The 22944-nt window shown below is 43.0% G+C and overlaps 1 protein-coding gene across 1 annotated transcript in view; it reads right to left on the bottom strand.

Moving 5' to 3' along the window:
• The window catches only part of Poln (DNA polymerase nu), a 130461-nt gene that overhangs the window by 11290 nt on the left and 96227 nt on the right, over positions 1-22944 (bottom strand). The window contains exons 17-18 of the mRNA XM_028758297.1: positions 15639-15721; positions 7842-7973 (exon numbers count right to left, since the gene is read on the bottom strand). Coding sequence (XP_028614130.1) covers positions 7842-7973; positions 15639-15721 — 215 coding nt within the window. The remainder of the gene's footprint in view (positions 1-7841; positions 7974-15638; positions 15722-22944) is intronic.

Here is a 22944-nt window from a genome sequence, read left to right as displayed (position 1 = left end):
TGTAGTTCTGGCTGTCCTGGAACTCACTTGGTAGACCAGGCTGGCCTCGAACTCAGAAATCCGCCTGCCTCTGCCTCCCAAGTGCTGGGATTAAAGGCGTGCGCCACCACCGCCCGGCTCTTTTTTTGTTTGTTTGCTTGTTTTTTTGTTTTTTCGAGACAGGGTTTCTCTGTATAGCCCTGGCTGTCCTGGAAGTCACTCTGTAGACCAGGCTGGCCTCGAACTCAGAAATCCGCCTGCCTCTGCCTCCCAAGTGCTGGGATTAAAGGCGTGCGCCACCACCGCCCGGCGAGTTAGTATATTCTTGAGGCAAAACTATAAAGGCTTATTGTTGGCCTTGCCAACTGAAAGTAAATTGCTTCTGGTGGTTGTTATGGATAGGTACAGAGGAAAAGGCATTTGCTAGAACAATAGCTATGTATCTTGTACCAGATATGTTAATTTGCTTAAGTAAGTGAAGTGGAAACTTAAAGAGTTCTTTGGAAAGTCAGTTGTGTTGGATGGTGTTTTGCTGGGGCACACACATGAAGGAGTGTTTTTCTGAGGTGGACACAGGTAAAAGACAAAGGCAGACTCATGAAGGAACATTTTGCTGAAGCAGACACAGGAGAAATTACGTACTGCTAAAGCAAGCATGTGAAAGGACATGCCATAAAGGATTCTTCTGTAACCATGTATGTATTGGTCTGCCTTATATTGCATAGTTGAGCTGCATTTGTAGGACTCTATAGAGAGAAATGCACCAAAAACTTCTGGTGGTGTGCTGCAGTTTCTTGTTGCTTCAGTGGACTTGGGCTGATTGGCAGAGTGATGTCAGCTGAGACAGACACATATGCTGCAGCAAGACACATGCTGAGGCAAGACCTGTGGAAAACACGTGGTATTTGGAGGATATAAATAGGACTTGATGGACAGTGATGGAGGTTGAGCTAGGCTTGCTTATAGAGCTAGCTGTGCAACGTTTGTGGGTTTCACATCTTCACTGATCTTGGCTTCCCAGAGAGAGGAAGAACCAAGAACTTCTGGGATCCCTCCAGGTACCTCCTGTTGCTGGAACCAAGGCTGAGGCCTGGCTGTTTCTGCTAGGTAGTGCCACCACTGCTGATTCGTGTCTGCTAACCCAATTCTACTGAACTGGACTACTGTAGTATCCGTCAAGTGTTTGCAAGTGGATTGCAGTTGCTGCTGCTGCTGCTAGCCTGTGAACTGAACTGCTGATTTCCAGACAACACAGATGGGAATTGTTCCAAAGAACCTTTCTAAACAGGTCTACTCCCCCCTCACCCCCCTGCATCCTTTCTTTTCCACTACCTCTGGTGAGTGGTGGGCTACAAGGGAGGTTAAAATGTTTAAGAGTCATTATTAAAAGCAGACACTGAAAAAATTAAAGTTACAAGCAGGGATACCAGATTTGGTACTGTAGCTGCAATTGGAGTCATTACCTGATTTAGTTTTTGATACTCAACTGTCATACCCTATGATCTCTGACTTTTGAACTGGCCAGACAGGTAAGTTAAAAAGAGACGTAGAGGAAACCACCACCCCTGCATCTTTCAAGTCATTAATTTCTACAGTTCCTCCAAGGATGTGATGCTGGGTTTGATTCGCTATTTTCCTTGGCAGAGGCAACTCTAAAGGCTTCCATTTAGCCTTTCCAACTATAATAGCCTTTACTTCACAGAGTAGAGAACCAATGTGAGAATTCTGCCAACTTATATCTATCCCAATTATACATTCTGGGACTGGTGGAAATAACCACAGGCTGAGCGAACCCGCTGGGTTCAGTGACTGTGAGTCAGACCTCAGGTCAAACTCTATTACCTCCATGCACTCCCACTTTAACTGGATGACCACAGTTTCTTGAGATCTCCTGGTATCAGCATTAATTCAGAACCAAAAAACCTGGAAAAGTCTGATTGTTTCCTTTCTCCCAGTGTACAGCTACCCTTGTAAAAGGCTGTAGGTCCCTCTAGGGGAAGGACTGAAGATACAGTAAACCTTTCAGGTATTCTATCGGGTCCTTCCCTAGGGGAACTTGGCCATCCCTTCATTCAAGGGGTTCTGGATCCACCAACTAACTCCAGTCTGCAAATTGACTCATGGACAGAAACTGCCTTTTGCCACAATCCAATGAATCCTCTGTTTCGTTTGTTTCAGAATTTTTCCACTTACACAGATCAAACAAAAATCCAGTAGGCTTCTTATCTATTTCATGATTGGAAACATCACAATTGATTAATCAGTACCAACGTTCCATACAAGTCATGACACATAAAATTTACTTTGCCTGTGCTGACCATTACAGGTCAGGCTGTTATGAACATTACTTGGTCTGTGCTGCCCATTACAGTAGCCATGATCACCTTGCCTATGGAGACTCAGTATTGCCACCTGGCCCCTGCTACCTCAGGGCCCAATTAAACCCATTGCATTTAACTCATCCAACTGATAGCAGCATCTCCAACCCTAAGACTTGGCACAAGAAAAAGGGCAAGAACAAAGTTCTTCAGCTGTGCTGGCGCCCCTCTTACCAGTTTTCATCTAATAGGACTAGTGAAGAGCATGTCTTCTGGACCTGTCCACTGTGAGAGATTAGGTTTTACACAATGTACCTACCCACTCTAGCACTGCAATTTTCCTGAGCTATAAAATTCCTTCATCTACACTAAGCCAAAGAATATCAAGCATCTCCAACTCCTTTTCAGTAGGCCATCTTTTGACAAACGTTTCAGTCAACATTCAAATAAACTTCTGACACCTTTTTTTAAAGCTGTGAAAGTTTCCATAGTAAACCTAGAATTTCCACTCATGGGGCAAATATCAATAAACTCAGCCTAGGTCCTAGGTCAAGGGTGAATTTCAAAAGGTCAAAAGACAATATTTCAAGGGGTGTGGCTAAGAGTAGGGAAGACTACTTCTTCAGGAGAGAGAAACCCTTCAGAATCTGAGGGTTCAAAGCTCTCAGCTTCAATGGCTACATATCCCCATTCCAAGTTATAAGATCTCCTTCTTTACCTCTGATGCTGGGACTTGCATTTTCACTGTAATTCAGGCAACCATACAATGATGGCTTCAATTTGATTTTCTGCAACTTGAGCTCTGTGGCTGATGGAAATAAGATTCTCTTCCAGGGCACACTTAGAAAACTTTTAGATTGTTTATGGGCATCTGGAACTGGTCAGTTTTATCACTAAGTTCACTGTTGTCCTTCATCATATTCTGAGATGCTAGAAGTTAATTTTATTATGAAGCTCATCCCTTCCTTTGTCAGTTTACCCCGAGATGCTAGGAGCAACTGACCATCATCATGGCTGTCCTTATTTTTCTTCCAAACTGTCAAAAGTTTCTTATACAGGGTAAACAAATCCATTGGTCAAACAGGATAATCAAATATATTTGTTTCTTTAGGTTTTTAATGTAGTTAACACCACGAGCTTTCAGTACTCTCTGAGCTCCCAAGAGAGGTTTCAGTAACTGGAGAAATTTGGTTAACTGTAGGTTACCAAATTGAAAAGCCTATTCAAGATACTTAAAAGATCCATCTTTATATATCTGTTGCTCTAAAACCAATTCTGGTACCAAAATCTTTATTAGTCAGGGTTCCCTAGAGTAACAGAACTTATAGAATGAATGAATCTCTCTCTGTCTCTCTGTCTCTCTCTGTCTCTCTCTCTGTCTCTCTCTGTCTCTGTCTCTGTCTCTCTCTGTCTCTCTCTGTCTCTCTCTCTCTCTCTCTCTCTCTCTCTCTCTCTCTCTCTCTCTCTCCCCGAGGTGAAGTTTCCCAGTAAAAATGATCTCGATTAAAGGCCAGTCTTCATACCTCAAAGATCTGGATTAGAAGTGGATCTTCCTCTCTCCATATATATAGAGGTAGGGGAGGATTTATTAGAATGAATTATGGGCTGTAGTACAGCTAATTCAACAATGGCTGGCTGTAAACAGAAAGTCCAGGAATCCAGTAGTTGCTCAGTCCATGAGGCTGGATGTTTGAGGTGGTCTTCAGTAGACTGGAATCTGGAATGGACTTGCTAAAAAGGCCAAAGTAAGCAGGCAAAGAGCAAAAACTTCCTTTTTCCATGTCTTTATATAGGCTTCTAGCAGAAGGTATGGTCTAGATTAGAAGCTAAAATGATCTGGATTCGTGCCTCAAAGATCTGGATTACAAGTAGATCTTCCTACTTCAAATAATGCAAAAACCCTACACAGTTGTGCCTCTATTTTTGGGCTTTAGTTAATTCCAGATGTAGTCAAATTGACAACCAAGAATAACCATTACAATTGGTCATATATGTTCCTGAGCAGTGAGGACTTCTGTTTAACTTGGTGTGGGTCAGAAGCAAATCTTTCATTGGTGAGTTCATAGGTCTGAGAATTGGTAGAATTCTCTACATAAAAAAATCTGTAACTTTTTGATGGTGGTGGTAGGGTGTTAAGTACTGAAATCTAGAGTCTTGCATATGTTAGGTAAGCACTGAGCTGCTCCAATGTAATCACCATGAAGCTATAAGGTTCTGAGTACCTCCACTCCCTGGGAAATATGGAATAAAAGGACAGGCCATCATATGCCTCAGTACATCTGCTTCCCATGCCATCAGATGTCCATAGCTTCTGGCTGGATGTTGGGCATCACAGACCCCATGTTTTCAGCATAAGTGTGGCTACTTTCTATCTGTCGGTGTCTTGGCAGGTTTATGTCACTTGTGTATCTCCTTGTCTTTGAGGCCTATCTTTATGTTGGGGACAAGGACTTTAGAGTAACCTTTTTGTAGGGCTATAAGGTACAGCCTTTGTGAGGCCTTTACTGGATGTATCAGGTATCCAGTGAGTTTATTCTGGCCTGTATGATCTCTGGAATGAACCAGCTGGCTGTTTCCAGTGGTTATTCTGTGCAAGTCTTCTCCTGACCCATACTATGTGCCTCTAGACATAGGCACCTAAAAGGATTCACCTCATTTTTCTTTTCTCTTGGCAACTACAGTAATAGGCTGAGTGTTTGAAAATCCATGTACTTTGGCCTGTTTCATAGTTGTCCATGGAGTAACTCCACTTGGTCCAGATTGGGTGTAATCTGACTATACATTGTTTCAAGCCTTGTTTTTACTCTACCCACCATTTCTAGCACTGCTGCTGAGTTCCTATTTATAGTGCAAAAGGACCTGATGCCCTGCCACTCCATTCTGGTGCTCAGGGTTGAAGCTCTCAAAGTCATTCTCATGTCAGGATACATGGCATGCCTCCACCATGCACTTAGGAGTGAGTGGTGAGCCATGGGAATGCTGGTACAGGAATCTACTCCCTCACCCACCCACCCCCAGTTAAATTTTAAAAATGGCTATGGCCACTCTAAAGCCACCAGGCATGGGAAGGAGGTAGAAGAGCAAAAGCAGCAGAGTCTTGGTTGATTGCAGTTGAGATATCTTGGTTTGGACAATTTTGTGTTTTGTGTTAAGATACAACTATGTGAACAAGCAAAGATCTGCCCTCCCTGGGAGCCTTAGGAGCAACTGGTGTGGTTGTGATTCTGTTGGAGCTGGGGAAGACGGAGTGCATGGACATCTGGAGCCTGACCTCACTTGCACTGTTTGGGCCCCAGCCTCTTGGGATCTCCTTGAGTGACATCCCTGTTGTTTTCCCTCACCTCACCTCTGCTCCTGATCTACCTTCACTACTTGTAGACTGTCCTCAGGGTATAGCTCTGACATCAGACTCTTCAAATCTCTTGCAACAGTGCTGCAGGATTAAGATGCCTAATGGCGCCGGGCGGTGGTGGCGCACGCCTTTAATCCCAGCACTTGGGAGGCAGAGACAGGAGGATTTCTGAGTTCGAGGCCAGCCTGGTCTATAGAGTGAGTTCCAGGACAGCCTGGGATATACAGAGAAACCTTGTCTCGAAAAAACCAAAAAAAACAAAAAAAAACAACAACAACAACAACAAAAAAAGATGCCTAATGGCATCTGCAGGCAGGCCAAGAACAAGCCTGTGATGACTGCCCAGAACCTATGAGCATGAGTTCAGGCTCCAGGCTATAATCTCTTGACTCCCTGAGAGCATTTGGGATTACAGGTGTTTGCTGTACCATGGAGGCACATTCTAGAGCTCACATTTAGGAATGGGAAGTCCAATCCAATGTTCATTTTCATCCAGTTAGTACTGACTTGTGAATGCTATCTCTGCACCAACTATTAACTCTTTTGCTTGTTGTTAATATCTGACCCTCCATTTACTTCCTTTCTTTCCTTCTGTGATTTTCTCTGCTGCTCTTTCCTCCAGTTTGTTTGTTTGTTTATTTATATTTTTCAGTGCATGTGTGTTGAATACAACTCATCTACAGTTGCAAATCTCTTTCTTTCACAAATACACTTGGCATAGAGAGATGGCTCACTGATTAAGAGCACTGGCTGTTCTTTAAGAGGACCTGCGTTTGGTTTCCAGCACCCACATGGTACCTCACAACCATCTGTAACTCCAGTTCTGGGGATCCAATGCCCTCTTCTGGCTTCTACAACACCAGCCACATATGCTGTACACTGACCATACATATGAGCAAAACACTTATACACATACAAATTAAAATAAATAAATATCAAAAATAATGCTCTTTATCCTCTTATTCCCAATTAAAGCATATGTGCCCAAGTCTCACATTTTTGGTGAGACTTGTTTAATTGGAATAGCTTTTTTAAAAAAATGTACAGTCAATAGGATTGTAATGCATTTCCAAACAAATATGTGGACAGAGTCATAGTTACAGAGTGTATGTAAAGCTACATCCATATTGTGCTATTTTTACAGATATGTTTTACTTGTGGAGATACTATATAAATAAAAACATATAAATACATGCCAGAATGTAGGACTATATGGTCTTCACTTTCAGGTATAGGGTTTTGTTTGTTTTTTAAAGATTTATTTATTTTCTGTATGTGAGTACACTGTCCCTGTCTTCAGTGTAGACCTCTGGAAGAGCAAATGGTCCTCTTAACACACTGAGCCATCTCTCCAGCCCTGTTTGTTTGTTTTTTTTTTGAGACAGGTTTCTCTGTTTAACAGTACTGGCTGTCCAGAAACTCACTCTGTAGACCAGGCTGGCCTTGAATTCACAGAGATCTGACTGCCTTTGCCTAAGTGCTGGAATCAAAGGCATCCACTACTACCACACAGCCTAGGTGTAGGGTTTTATCTGTAGTGGCAATTTTGGAGCTTTGATTTCTTTAGAAAAACACAGAAACATTGTAAGACTATATTTTCATTTTAATCCCAGGTGTGGGTTATGGGGATGCTTCAGTTTGTCCACAGCAACCAACTATGACATGCTCTAGTGGGGCAAAGAAGAAACAAGAAGAAATTAGATAGCTTGACAGGCTAGATCAAACTTGCTCCAATGAATTCAACACCCCTGAGCAGCAGGAAGTAGTCTAATGATGATGTTGACCCCTTTCTGACCCCTGACTTTATTCAGGGATCTTGTTCCTTTCTCCCTTATCTAGTGTTAGGGAGTTGAAAGGGTAGAAAAGGTGAAGAAGTGTAGAAGAAAGAAGAACCAACGAAGTAGCAAAAGATAGCTACTGTTACCTATTTTTACCTATGTGTAGCTATCATGTTAATTCAAACTTGTTCATTTTGTTATGACAGGTAGAAACCAGTCAACCCCCTCCTTTCCACATGGAGTGTTTTAGCGCTGTTGATCCAGTAGGGCTGATGGCTCTTTCAGACACTTCCACCCAACTTCACCAAGTCATACACAAACTATACAGACACTCGTTTGTCTGTCTATCCACTCAGCAACAAACTGAGGACGCCACTGTCTGTTTTAAGAGAGGCCTGGCTACAGCTGGCTTACCTGCACTGTGACACTGGCTAATAACTGTCTGGGAAAAGTTCTTGATTTTCTTGTACTTCTGCAAAAATCTCTCCAAAAAGTGGGTGGCTTCCAAAACAGTGACTCCAAGGCAAGCAGCAAGTCGCTCTTTCCCTGTGAGTCAGGAAGACATACCATTAGAGTCCAGGCCTACTTAACTGCAGGCCTCGGGGACAAAGGTTCCAGTGGTGGTGTGGGCCTTATGTGACTGGTTTGGATAATATTAGCTTTGGCCTTTACACACTGGATGTTGGGTGGCCATTGACCTGAATAGGGCCATTTAAAACTTATTTCTCCCAGTAGTCTTGACTGTCTGCCAGGAGCTGCACGTGAAACTTGTAATAGGCAGACTCATTACTCTCAGCTTAGTCAATAGAAGACCTGACTATAGGGCTGGAGAAAGCTGTGGGGCCCACAGGAACAAGGAAGGTAGAGTAGATAGCAAATGTGGAAATACAGTATTCAGGGGCCCCCATGCTTAGCATTCTTATTTTAGAATACATGCTTTTGACCTAGATCAGTATTTTGCTCCCAAAGAGGCAAAGTTCTTATGAAGTAGCCACAGTGAAGTACTGAAAGTCTCTGGTGGAGGTGGCACCAAGTTCTAGCATATGAGTCTCCTGTTTGCTGGGTTCAGATATTGGGATATACAAGCCTGGGTCTGATTTCATCTCTGCCACCCACAAGCGATTCTAGTGGTCTTGGGGGAAGTTGCTTAGCTCTCAATAAATCTGTTTCTTCAATCATGAATTGGGAACAATAGTTCTTAGCCTAATCCTTAGCCATGAGATGGGTCAGGAATCCTATGAACCAAACTCTAAACCAATGTGGTTTATACTTGAGGTTTAATGTGTAAATGTTCTATTCTTATTCAGGAATGGGTACCAGGGCCCTTTCCTACTAGTAGTATTACGGAGAAAGTTCTGTGTTCTTGGAGTAACACTGAGGGATTCCAAGAGCTGATTCCTGGTAGAGTCATTATTAGGGCAAACTAGGGCAAGAGGAAGACTCATTGAGCTTTGAATTGGCCTTTGAATTGGCCAACTCCAGGTCACAAAGGGTACCCAAGAGACCTCCAGGCTTAGGGCTTAAACTCTGTGTCTGTGAAGATAGGAAGAGTTCCTTGAAAAAGGAGCTAGCTGACCTCTCAGAATCACCTTTTGCTTCCCCTTTTAATGAGGCCACCCCTGACCTTCACCAGCTGAAACTTTCAGGAGTCGTAATGGCAGCATGATTGAACACTTAGAGCAGTGATAAAGCAGGTTTGCTTAGAAGAGTGGAGAGCTCATTTTTTTTTCTCAATAGAGAGGGACAAATGCCTGGGTCCTCTGCCCATGTCCAGGCCTTCCTGATACAAATTTTACTGGGGAAAAATAAAACCTCTTTAAATTCCCTTTGGGGTTTAATGAAGATAGTGTGGTGTCTCCACAATAAAGTTATGTGCTTTGCTGCATTCTACTGAAAAATTTCATCAAAACCCTTTCTTCCATCAAATTCTAATCATTACTTTGAGCTAGAGCATTGGAACAGACTTTAAGAAAGGAATCAACAGAGGCTGAAACCCTCATCCAGGCAGTCAGGGGGACTTAGAATGGTCTTCTTTTCTAATTTCCAATGTGATGTTAAACTAATTTGGGGAGCTTTTAATTTCAGATATTGCTCACTGCAGTTCCAGAGTTACCGTTTACCATTTGGCTCTTTTTATTTGGCAAGTTTTGTTTTTCCCCATTGGTTGTGAGCATTTTTTCTTTATGCTCTTGAGCAGCTTTGAAATCCTTGTCTACAATTCCAACATCTGGGTTGTCTCAGGTCTATGACTATGGTCAAGGAATCCCATTTCTTTATATGTTTAAGCATCCTGGATTATATCCCAAATAAACAATTTTCCCAGGATATTTTATTGCAGTAACATAAGTTTAACTTAGGCAGAAACTATTACTTGAAGCTTGGTGTTCTATAATAGACTTGACCACATGTAGCTTTTATGCTTGGATTGTTTTTATGGACAGAATTTGGAAGCACTTGTTACTTTGGGCTGGAAAAAGCCAATCGGTTATCTGGGAAGAACTTAATGAGTCATTCTTTAAAAGTATTTTTTGGCTTTATTTTATATGTGTGACTTTTGTCTGCGTGTATGTTTGAGAGCCATGTGCATGCTTGGTTCCTGTAGAGAGCAGAGGATCAAGTGAGGATGTTGGATGCCCTGGATCCTGGAGTTGCAGATGCTTTAAAGGGCCATTCTTGTAGAAGTTTCAAAGATAAGATTGCTAAAAGTAATATAGACAGAAGAAGCCCAGATCATGTTTCAGAGGGAAACGGGGCTTTGTTATTAACTGGACTAGGGCTATTTGCATAATATTTTGGCTAAAAAACTGTGTGCTATTTTGTGGGCTGAAGAATCAGCTAATCTTGTGATTAACACCATGAAGGTGAAACCTTCTATGATGCATTGGAACAGCAGAAAAGTATTTTCTCAGTATCAGCACACAAGAGCTAATAAGCTGTGGTCAAAGTGGGTGAGGCTATACTTCAGCAGAACTTGGTAATGTAAGTTGTCCATGTGGTACTGGTTTTGAAGGTTTTAAAGGGAGGATTTGAGAACATCTGAGACTTGAAATCTTGTGACAGAGTTGCAGTCCCTGAAGAAGGACCTTGATTGGCCATTGCTGAAAGAGAAGCCTCAGTTGCTATTAAGACACCCCTCCCAATATACTGGAGAATCTAGAACTGTATGATGTCTACCCCTCAAAAATGCTTTAGGCACAAAATGGAGCTGGTTAACAACGAAACTACGTATGCTGCAGATGGCAGGGCTGGAGAAGTGGGGCTGCCCAAGGCCTTTGGAGCCCAGAAGACTGAGTGAATCTCAGATGTCAGGTGCTGAACTATAGGATTTGGGTCTATGCTATATTTTAGTTTTGCTAAAATTTAAATTTTGGTTTTTGATTGTTCATTTGTTATGTCCCAGCATTTCCCTTTTGGAAGAAAAACACTTAAGGATGAAAATTGTTTTTGTCTATATAGGAGCCTACAGTTAAGAGACTTTATAAGAGACTTTGGACTTTTGAAGTGCTGGAATTTTTGAAGGCATTGAGAGGTTTTTGGGATTGGATTGTATTTTACATTATAAAATGAACATGAGGGGCTGAGAGATGGCTCAGTGGTTGGGAGCACTGTCTGCTCTTCCAGAGAACCTGAGTTCAATTCCCAGCACCCACAAGGCACCTCTCAACTGCCTGCAACTCCAGTTTCAAGGGATCTGATATCCACACAGACATATATGCACACAAAATACTAATGAATATAAAATAAAGATGAATCAGTCACCTCTTGACTTTGTGGTTTGGAGTGGAAAGTTCCAGAGCTTGAATGTCAAGTACATGAGCAGATTATGCTCTTAGTTTTAACTGCTAACCTGACACAAATTAGAGCCACCTGGGAAGGGAGCCTCAGCTGAGGAGTTATCTAAGATCAGGTTGCTCTGTGAGCACGTCTATAGAGACTTATTTTGACTGATGCAGGAAGACCCAGCTCATTGTGGGCAGCACTATTCCACAGGCAGGGTTCTTGAATAGTATAAAGGAACAGCAAACAAGTATCTATGTATTTCTTCTCTCCACAAGAACTATGGATGTGATGCTTAAGTTTCTGTCTTAACTTTCCTGCAATAATGGACTGTAGCTTGGAATTGTAAGTATAATAAACTCTTTCTTCCCTAAGTTGATTTCTGCAGGTTACTTTATAACAGCAACAGAAGTGTTAACTAGGCCATTTCTGTTTCCAGCACTGAGAAAGTGCCTAGCCATAGAGAGTTCCAAGAATGTTGTCTGGTCTACTTGAACAGGACTTCCCATACAACCCAGGTATTGTTGCTCTGGGCAGCTTCCCAGGTTCTGAAGCTCCATCGTAAGTACAATCCCCAGGGTACTCAGTATGAAGCTTTGTTTCACTTTGTGTTTCTCCTGGCAGAGCCAGGTCCCTTAGGGGCAGGCATGACATTCTGCATGCATCCAGTGAGTTCCTGCTGATTGTACAACAGCTGAATATGGAGTTCACTGAGGAATCATGGGGAGGACTCAGCATTAGGCCAACCCTCAGAAAGCAGGAGCCCAGCAAGCCTGGGGGCTAGGAATGACTTCCAGTAGGGGCTAGAGTCCTGTTGAGCTCAGAGATAGTGTCTTAGTTAGGGTTTCGATTGCTACGATAAAGATTATGACCAAAAGTAACTTGGGAAGGAACTAGCTTATTTAATCTTACACTTCTCGGTAACAGTCCTTCACTGAGGGAAGTCAGGGAAGAACCTCAAGCAGGGCAGGCACCTGGAGGCAGAAATAGGAGCCATGGAAAAATGCTGTTTTACTGGCTTGCTTCCAATGGTTTGCTCTGCTTGCTTTCTTATACAACACAGGACCACCTGCTCATGGGTGGTACCATCCACAGTGGGCCAGAGCCTCCCACATCAATTATTAATAAAGAAAATGCCCATAGATGTGGCTTCAGTTTCTTGGAGGCACTTCTCAGTTAAGATTCCCTTTTCCCAGATATGTCTTGATTTGTATCAAGTTTACAAAAATCAACTAGCACAGATGGCGATAAGCAGGCCCAGCAAGATGGGGAGGTGCCCAGTAAGTTGGAAGATGCTGAATTTAGCTGGATATAGGAGAGGCAATGTGCTTGTGAGCCAGCTCTGGGTCAAGATCCTAGATAACACATGGGATACATAAATCTTCGGTGACAGGAGGCCAGGAGGGGCTGCCATACCTGCTGCAGGAGGCTGGGCACGCACTCCCACGCCTCTGCTTGTCTCACAGCCCCGGGGCTTTTCCTTCTGCTCTCATCACAGCTTTCACAATGATCAATCACATAGCCATTTTCTAAAGGTGGTGTTAGAGCTATGTTTCTCCCTGGCAAGGCATTACTATCAGCAGCTTCTGGGTTACTCAGGGATGGCTTCTGTGGAAACACTCCTATATGTCATCACAAGCTGCCTGTCCAAGGTTCCTCCACTGGGTTTCCCAAGGCCCTCCTAGCACAGGAGCCTGGTGGTTTTATTATGCCCCTAACCTGCTCATCTGCAAGGTCTGGCTCAAATAAGGGAGGGACAGAGACATCATGAACTGAAGAGCAGAGACACAGTAATTCCAGCTGTTAGGTGGAGCAGGAACAATGGAGCAACAGAGATAGAAGCTCAGGGTGGGAGCCCCTGTCACCACCAGAGCTAAAAGCAGCAAATAACTCCCTTCACTAGCATCACAGCTACTGACTCATTGCTTATTTACAGTCCTCTCCAGAAAACACAAGTGAAAGCTCAGAAGGAGCCAGCGGCTGCTGTGAGGCCATGTTTCTTTGGGAAACAATTACTGTGGTGAGAGCTGACTCTACTACTGGAGAGACCAAGGCCAAGTAACACTTAGGACAATTGCACATCCATCTTGGACCCATCCTTCCTGTGCCAGCTCCAGCTTGGAGGGGAGGAGACCTCTTGAAGCTTAGCCACACAGCTCTCTCCTGAAATGGGAGCGAGGTAAACAGGAAGCAGATGACAGAGATGCAACTTAACTATACCAGCTGTAGCTCCAGCAACCCCCTAGGAACCTTTAAGTGGAAAGATATGGGCAAAGAGGTACAGAGTTTTTTGTGAGGCTACCAGGTCAAGAGGTGACTAGAACTTGGATTTGAGCCCTGGGGTAGGGGTGGAGGTGGCGGTGGAGGACAATATTGTGAGTGCAGAACTCCAGGTATGGCAGATCTACAAGAGGATCCAAGATATCAAATTCCAGTCTGGTAGAATGTTGCTTTCCCTGCCCCAGGGCAGAGACACCTGAAGTCTGGGAGACAATACGGAAGAGGCTGAGGAGGAAATGGGACAGGCAACACTGAGGAAAACCACTAGTATCATGATTGTAATCTTACCCTAAGTTTGATTACTGGCTTCCACATTGCTTTCTAGACACTTCATAGGGTCTGATGTTCTCAGAGCATTGTTACTTGCACAGTGGATGCTTTGTGCTTCTCTGTATTAGTAAGCAGAACTGAACTGATGGGCACTCCTGGCCTCTTGGGCTCATGCTCAGTATGGGCATTTTACCCTGAACAAGATGAATGGGCATACAGCTGGTACTTGGCAGCCAGCTGGCTTTGAAGTGTAAAGTGGTCACAGTGCAGAGTGTTCATGCCAGAGACCCATGGGGCCAGCAGGAGACAGAAGCTGAGGAAAGAAGAATACCAGTGGAGCCTCAGGTGATACCACAGCCCCAACTATCAGACTGTAGCAGAGTGTAGCCTGCAAGGCAGGTACAACACGAACCATGAGATCACAGATGTGCCTTCTGTGGTAACTTACTGCTTAGGTGTGAGTAACTAATACAGTGGTGGATGATGGCTGAGAAAGGGAGAGTTGGGTAAAGATGGATGAGTTTTATCCATATGAGAAAAACATACCTGTGAAACAAGGGCAAGTGCAAAGCCCTGAGTACTGGGGAGGGCTCTGGACAAGACAATGTGATCCAGAAGAAGCATGTGAAATACACATCCACAGCGCTGCAGTTACAGAGACTGTGAGGTAATAACTAGGAGTGACGAGCATGCACCATGCTAAGGTTTACACTGAGGCTTCTGTAGTTTTGTTGGTTTTCCTTGACTGAACATCAGACTCCAATGGTCAGGAGGAGACTATTCTCAGGGTCTATGGACAACCCCCGCTGTGCTCAAAGCAGTAAGACCAAAGCAAGGAGATCCATGCAGGCCTGGATCTGTGACAGCAGACTGCTCCCCAAGGAAGGAACGGAGGGCTCATACCTTCTTCTGAGGGAGAACTAGTCCCTATTTTAGCATAATCCGGGGTGATGAAAAAACATACTCAAGGAGGTGGAGAGATGGCTCAATGGTGAAGAGCACTGGTTGCTCTTCCAGAAGACTAGAATATGGTTCCCAGCACACACATAGCAGCTCTGCCAGAGCCTTTGCTCTCTTCTGGCCTCTAGGGGGCAGTGCACATACATGATACACAAATATACATGCAGGCAAAACACTCAAACACATAAATAAAAAATATTTTAAAAAATCCACTACTGACAGACTAATCAGGAGAGTACAAGAGAGAAGAAGAGAGGAGAGTGGGTCAACAGGAGAGTGCAAGAGAGAAAAGTAGAAGGACTACTTCCTGGTTCTGGAAAGAGGAGAAAGAGAAGTACAGCTTATTACTGAGTATGTGCTAAGAAGCAGAACCAGAGCCTACCAGCTCCCATTTTGAGTGGTGTGTGTTTAGGGATGAGAGTTTCTAAGCACAGAGATGATGTCTATCACTGTGGTGAGATGTGGGGTAGGGTTTGGACAGACGCTGAACCTTTATTGCTGCTCTTAAAGCAGTGCTTCTCAACCTGTGGGTCATAACCCCTTGAGGGAGGTCGAACGACTCTTTCACAGGGTCGCTTAAGACAATCAAAAAACACAGATATTTGCATTATGATTCATAACAGTAGCAGAATTACAGTTATGAAGTAACAACAAGAATAATTTTATGGTTGGGTCACCACACATGAGGAACTGTATTAAAGGGTCACAGCATTAGGAATATTGAGAACCATTGCCTTAGAGAATCAATGGCACTGTGAGTCAGTGGCATGGAGTGGTTTGACTACTGTCTTATAACATTACCACTGAGGTGTTTGTGTAAATAGCATAGACTCACAGAGTGGCTTTTCTGAGGCACAGCACACTTGAATACAGGCATTCTGCCATTGGATGACATCAAGAACCCAGTCCTTCCCTATGGCTCACCGGCTCCATAGACCACGGAGTACACCACTTTCTTGGTTTGTTCTCTGTCCATGTGTGTCACATGTTCTATGGGAATGTCCTTCCTGTATGGAAAAATGGCATTTATTATTTGGTTGGCACTGTTTGCAGAGGGACAGAATCCTGTCACCTGCCCTGGAGGTCCTTCATCATTTCAAGCCAGCTGTCCAGGACGCTCTTCCTAGGCTCCCAGAGAGACAGGGAGGCGCTCAAATTCTGGGGAAACTATAAATCAAAGCTAAATACTGATTTCATAAAAGGTTGTCCATCCAACATTAGAGGAGCCTGACAGGTCCTGGACCACAACTGTATCCACTACAGGGGCAAGCTGGGTTTAGTCCTGTGTAGTCCCTCACAGGATTGAATGAGCAGCTGTTGCTTTGATCTCCCATAGAGAGCAGGGTGAGTTCCACTCTGCAGCTACAGCAGAGTGAGGATCAGCTCTAGGGCTGCATGTGGACCAGTGTCTCAGAGAAGAAATCTGAAATAGCTAAAAAGCACAGTGCCCCAAGAGTTGCTCTTCCCTCCCTGGCACCTCCTAGTGACAGGTGCCTGTGCCTAAGAAGAGCGTCCTCTGACTGCTGCTCTTGAAAACATCCATAGCATCTACACCCAGTCTGAATGATAGAGTAAGCACAGGTTCAAGCACAAAAGGACAGAAGCCTCTCTCAGTCTTTGTGATTGTGGGTCTGTGTTGGGTTCTTGTGATCAAAATATTCCCAATTCTGTCTTATGTCTTAGCCTTCACTTCCTGTTTATACTGTGCACCAAGGTGAGGACTCAGTTGTGTGTGTGTGTGTGTGTGTGTGTGTTTTCACAGTATGTCACCTGGGAGCTTCCAGAGGCTAAGACACCAACCAAAGAGCATATACAGGCTGTTCCAAGGCCTCCTGACACATATGTAGCAGAGGGCTGCCTTGTCTGGCCTCAATGAGAGAAGATTTACCTGATCTTGTAGCGACTTGATGCCCCAGGGAGGGGGGATGCCGGGAGGGGGGATGCCGGGAGGGGCACCCTCTCAGAGGGGAAGGGGAGAAGGGATGAGGGGAAGATTTCTGTAAGGGGTTCAAAGAGGGGGCAACATTTAGGGTGCCAATAAATAAAGTAATTAATTAATAATAAAAAATTATTTTCAGTTCAAAGCATATCGAAAAAACAAACAAACAAGAATGCCAATCAAAATAATGTGAAAGAAAGGAAATGATACAGGCACTCCTTAATGAAATAAGGAGCAGAAAACAGAAGATCAAATAGTCAAGTAGGATCTTTGTTCTTATAGCAAATAAAAAAGAAAATTAAATTAGTTAATTTCATCAAAAAAGGGATAAGCACAAATATACAAAATGAGAAACTACAAAGGAAAGTAACTCTTGGTATGGAGGAAGTTAAAAAAACAGACAATGTTAGAAATGCCTTTTGCAACTCCATTTGAAAATCTAGGTTAAATAGACTCTATCATAAGAAAATTCATGTATATAAACTGATTGCAGAGTCAGGGGAAGCAGCTTGCTGGTAGAGGCCTTGCCTAGCATTTCCAAGGTCTTGGGTTTCATCCTCGGCACTGAAACAAAAATTAAAATTGACCTCACACTAAATGTAGCAATGCATTCCTATAATCTCAGGATTTGGGAGATAGAGGCAAGAAATCTCTGAATTCTAGAACAGCCTAAGGAATATATCAAAACTATTAAAAAAAGAAAAACTGACCTCATTACAGATGAAAGTTAATGAGGTTGGCTCACTAGAAGAGCACTTGCCAATCAAGCATGAGGTCCTGGATTCAACTTCTAGTTCTTTCAGAAACATGTTAAATAGATCAGTATCTACTGAAGAAATGGAGAAAATATTTAAGGAACTATGTCATCAAAACATCATGGGTGCCCAGGCTGGTGGTAGCATACGCCTTCAATCCCAGGGCTCAGGAGACACAGAAAGGCAGATTATCTGAGTCTGAAGCCAGCCTGATCTACAGAACAAGTTCCAGGACAGCCAGGGCTCCACAAAGACACCCTGTCTCAAAACAAACAAACAAACAAACAAACAAACAAACAGATACTGTGACAAAAGCAAGCTGGATGCATTACCTACTTTTCTTACTGTGATAAAATACCAATGAAAAACAACTTAAGGAAGGGTTTATTTATTGTGGTCCATCACAATGGGAAGGCATGGCAGCAAGAACTTGAGGCAATAAACACAGCACACCTGCATTCTAGAAGCAGAGAGAAATGAATGCTTGTGTCAGCTCACTTTCTCCTCCTTTCTCAGTCCAAGACTCCAGTCAACAGAGCAGTGTTGACCACATTTATAGTAGGTCTTCCCACCTGAGCTAACTTAATCTGGAATGTCCCTCACAGATGTACCTAGAGGTTTGTCTCTTACATACGTCTAAATCCTGCCAAGTTGGCAATCCATGTTAGCCATCACACTGGGCATGGTGGTGTGTACTCATAATCTAAGCTACTTGAAGTCTAAGGCTGGAGGAGCATCACTTAAGGTCAGCCTGGGCAACACAGTGAGAACCTGCCTGCCCTTAGCATAAAAAGGCAGCATCAAAAAAACAACAGATTTGATGATATAAAATAAAAATTTTGGGTTTATAAATTTGCATTATGCTGGGCGGTGGTGGCACACGCCTTTAATCCCAGCACTTGGGAGGCGGAGGATTTCTGAGTTCGAGGCCAGCCTGGTCTATAGAGTGAGTTCCAGGACAGCCAGGGCTACACAGAGAAACCCTGTCTCGAAAAACCAAAATAAATAAATAAATAAATAAATAAATAAATTTGCATTACCTAGTTGCTTACAACGCTCAGGTAGATGGATGGCAAGTTCAAGGCCTGCCTAGGCTTATGCAGTGAGGTTGAGGCCAACCTAGGACAACTTAGTGAGACCACGGCAAAAACCACTTCTTTTTAAAGGGCTGGGGATATAGCTCAGTGATAGAACACTTCCTTAGTGTATGTAAGGCTATGGGTTCAATCCAAAGAACTACTCCCACTCCTCAAAAGAGGTGAGTATAAATAAGGGCCAGGAAAATTTGGAGGAAATATCAGTATCATGTCTGCCAAAAGGTTAGTTAATGAATCACAGAGGATGCCACAAAAATAAGAATGACAAAAATGAACAAGTTATATATAAGCAATTAATAGAAAAAATAAATGGTCAATGATAAGTAGAAATTTGGCTTGAAACAATTAGGCAGATGCAAATATAAGTAATAAGCATTGTCTCATCTACCAAGCTGACAAATACTAAACTAACTTGAAACACAGAGCAATGATAGCAATGGTTGGGGTTTCTGATACGCATTCAGATATACTTCTGATACAAAGCCAAGTTAGTAACTTTCTGAAAGAAATCCTTATAGTACATATGGACTCTGCCTCACAGTTCTTCTGTGAAATTTAGTTCCGTACATACTCAATTCAACCTGTAGGAAGGCATGGTCTTTCTACATTGCAGCTGCTGCTTCACTTTGTTCTTTTTAGCACCCAAAACTCTCAGGCAAGATGATGAGTGCTGACAGCCCACCTAGCACATCAATAAAAGCCTTTCTTCAGAAAACTGCCTACCATGTCAGCAAAGAGCTGAAGCCCCCTAACATAGTGGTTCACAAACTTTCCTATGTCTGCACCCTTTAATATAGTTCCTCAGGTTGTGACCCCCAACCATAAAATTATTTCATTGCTATTTTGTAACTGTAATTTTGCTATTGTCATGATGTAAGTATCTGATATGCAGGATATCTGATATATAACCCACAAGGGATTGCAACCCACAGGTTGAGAACCACTGCTCTAAAGCCTTGTCAGTATTCCCTGCACATTTATTTGCCTTGTCTCTTTCTGCTGTCTCTATGCCATAAAGACCCCAAATCTCTAGTAAATGCTTTTCAACTCCCATATAGCTATAGATATTTACATATAAAATACTTATAGATATTCAGATATATTCAGGAAACACACACACACACACACACGCACACACACACACACTTTCCTTCCACTGTTAGTTGAGAGGATCTAGAAGCAATGACTCTCCAGCAGCAAAGCACACACCCATTACCTAGAGTTTGGCCTCTAACAACACTTTCTAATAAAGAGAACAGAGGTGTCGAAATGGCTGATTCTAGAACTGAGGCAGAAAACATATTAGATCAGCCTGGGAAACCTTATAGTACCAGAAAGTATGTACACGCACACACACACATGCACACATACAAAAAAAACACAGGAACAAGATGAACAAGTCAAACAACAAAACAAAGTTTTCCTGTATTATAACCCAAGATAGACTATTCTTGAACCCAGGCTAGCAAATAATTAACTGAATAAATTAATAAATAAACAAGAACAGACAAATTCCTATGTAGAAAAGGTACAAATTTTGTATACAGTATGAACTTAAGAAGACAAGAACTTAAGAAGGCATCACTGGGCGGTGGTGGCGCACGCCTTTATTCCCAGCACTTGAGAGGCAGAGGCAGGCGGATTTCTGAGTTTGAGGCCAGCTTGGTCTACCGAGTGAGCTCCAGGACAGCCAGGGCTACACAGAGAAACCCTGTCTCGAGAAACAAAAACAACAACAACAACAAAAAAAGCAAAACAAAACAAAACAAAAAAAGAAGACAAGGCATCACTGCCTATCCATGTTAGACAGTGCTTTATAATTTTGTCCCACAGGGTATAGACACCATTGAAGCCCAGTGACAAAAGTCAACATCAACCTTGATAAATTCTGTTGAAGAGTGTCCTTCAGGTGAGGTCATGAGACTGTGGTCTTCCTCCATGTTCCATAAGACTAGTATAAGCACCAGCAGGTCATCAAACAAGTGCCAAAGCAGGGACAGTCTAGATATATTTGGCCAGGACTCACTGCTGGCCAAAGCCATCTGAATGAATGACACCTCTAAGGATATTCACACTCAAGTCTGTATGGGCATGTTGCCATTTCCTTCAGGTCAAATCTGAGAAACCTCCAGAATGTTTCTCCAATAATGGCCCATTTATCCACTGGTAGTGGATGAATGTGCTTATCCCATCTTGCAGGAAAGCAAAAATGAAGACCCACCTTTGAGTTCTTTCAATGCCCACCCCCATCGAATCCAGATCTAGAGTCCCTAACAAATAATAAAGCTCCCATAGGGAGCCACACAGGCAACCATCTGTTTCTCTTGTGCAGTTGAAAACTTCACACGGTCACTCCTGCCCCCGAGATCACATGAGGAGAGACAGTTGTATCTGTGGCCATGGGAGGAAGTGACTGATGTGTAGATTATGGTCCTCACTGTCATATCATGTAGTTCTCAAGCTTTTCTCTCTGAGGTACTTCTCTGAGCTTGAGTCTTGTCACCATAACTACCTGTCATCTCTTTGAGGATGGGACAGGAACGCTGGCGGCCTCACCTCCGTCCTCCCCATTGCTCAGTACCAACCCTGCATGGCGCCTCCCTCCACTCGTCCGTCCGTCCATTGTCAGCTCTTGTTGGCTCCGTCTTCTAACAGCTAGAGTCTGGACCTTCCCACCATCTCTTCAAATGGCTCCCTAACTCTCACTGGATGATGAAAAGAACGTTTCAATCTTTTCCATGCTTTTATACTTCTTTGCCAGTAACCACAGAGCAACACAGAGTGCCTCCCTGAAAGCCATTTGGTTATTTTTTCCCTTCTGATATATCATTAAAATAAAGCAAAGGGAAAAAAGTATACCAGAGCATAAGAAGAGAGGGATGTTTAGCAAACAAGACAATTCTACACACCTATGAAAAGTAAGAAATATCTGTGTATGTGCATGCATGAAAAGTGTGTGTAAGTTCACTTGTATACCTGTACACAAGTGTGTGTGCATGGCTTCAGGTGGCAGCTATGGGGAGATTTGACCCAACAGGACCAGGTACAACCCAAGGCAGAAGATGCAGCTAGAAATGTGGGAGGCATGAATTTAACACATGTGTATACAGTGGCTAGCACATGTATATAGTCTTCTAACTACCTGAACCTCTACCTCCCAAACCTAAAACATGAATCTAGCTAGACTTCTTATTGTCCCCACAGTGATGATGACGATCATGAAATGAGCCCCTGATTTTTCTGATGGTTTTGACAAGCTCCCACAATGAGTTTCAAAATGCTTAAACACAAGAATCACTCCACAGTCCTTTCCTATATAAAATGTTCACAAAGAAGAAAGCTTTCAATTCTGCTCATTCATGTGAGCAAACACAGCAGACTGTTCTCAGGCCCTTCCTAGCAAGAGTGATCTCTGTGTCTTCTGCTTTAATACTAACTTATAAATTATAGTCTGTTTTTAAAACTTCAGTCTGAATAGTTTAAAAAATGGTATTTAGGAAAGAAATAAAGGGGATACTCCTTGTCCTATAGCTGAGAAGGGAACAGAGTCTACATACCCAAGTTAGGGGAGTCTGAGTGAGGAACTGTCATGTGAAACCTTGGGGTGCTGTCCTAGAGTGGTGAACATCATACTTGCTGAAGTCTTTTTGTTCCTGTTACATATTTCCTCTTGGAAAAATACCCCCAGATGTTATATATGTTGCTATGTCCTGTCAAAACTGTCTTGAAAGACTCTTGTAACTCTGTTAAAAAGGTTCTTATTTATATCAAAACGTGAGATTTGTCTCTTCAACAAAAAGGCAATTTCTTCCTACATTCTAGATGAATTAAACAAAATCCTGTGGATTGCTGTGTAGCACATGCTTGTAAATCCAGCACTTGGGAGGTTGAGGCAGGAAGATCTCCAATTCAAGGCCAGCCTGGGCTACACTGTGAGACCCTACCTGAGAAACAGAGCACAGCACAGCACAGCACAGCACAGCACAGCACAGCACAGCACAGCACAGCACAGCACAGCACAGCACAGCACAGCACTGCACAGAACAGCACAGCACTGCACAGCACTGCACAGAACAGCACAGAACAGCACAGCACAGCACTGCACAGCACTGCATGAATTAGGGCCACAGCTCAGTAGTAAAGTGCTTGCCTAGCATGGAAAGGTCCTAGGTTAAACCTACAGTGCAAAACAAACAAAAGAACTGCAGCTTATTGCTGACTATCTAACAAGCCATTTGAGCTTTCATTAAATTAATATTTTCCTTACTAAAAGTTTAATGTATGTGTGGATCTAAACGTGGATATAAACATTACTTTTCTAGTGATCATGGTTTTTTTTTTATTTTTTTCAACTATGCCTTTATATTTTAATATTTGTGAGGTCAGTCTTTTTAAACATTTTTTTGTGACTTTCATCATAACCTGTAGATTAGTTTTAG

Source organism: Grammomys surdaster, unplaced genomic scaffold, assembly GCF_004785775.1.
Source record: "Grammomys surdaster isolate TR1022 unplaced genomic scaffold, NIH_TR_1.0 126187, whole genome shotgun sequence".
NCBI lineage: Eukaryota > Metazoa > Chordata > Mammalia > Rodentia > Muridae > Grammomys > Grammomys surdaster.
Note: the sequence above shows the minus strand (reverse complement) of the source record. Positions and strands in the feature narration are given on the sequence as shown.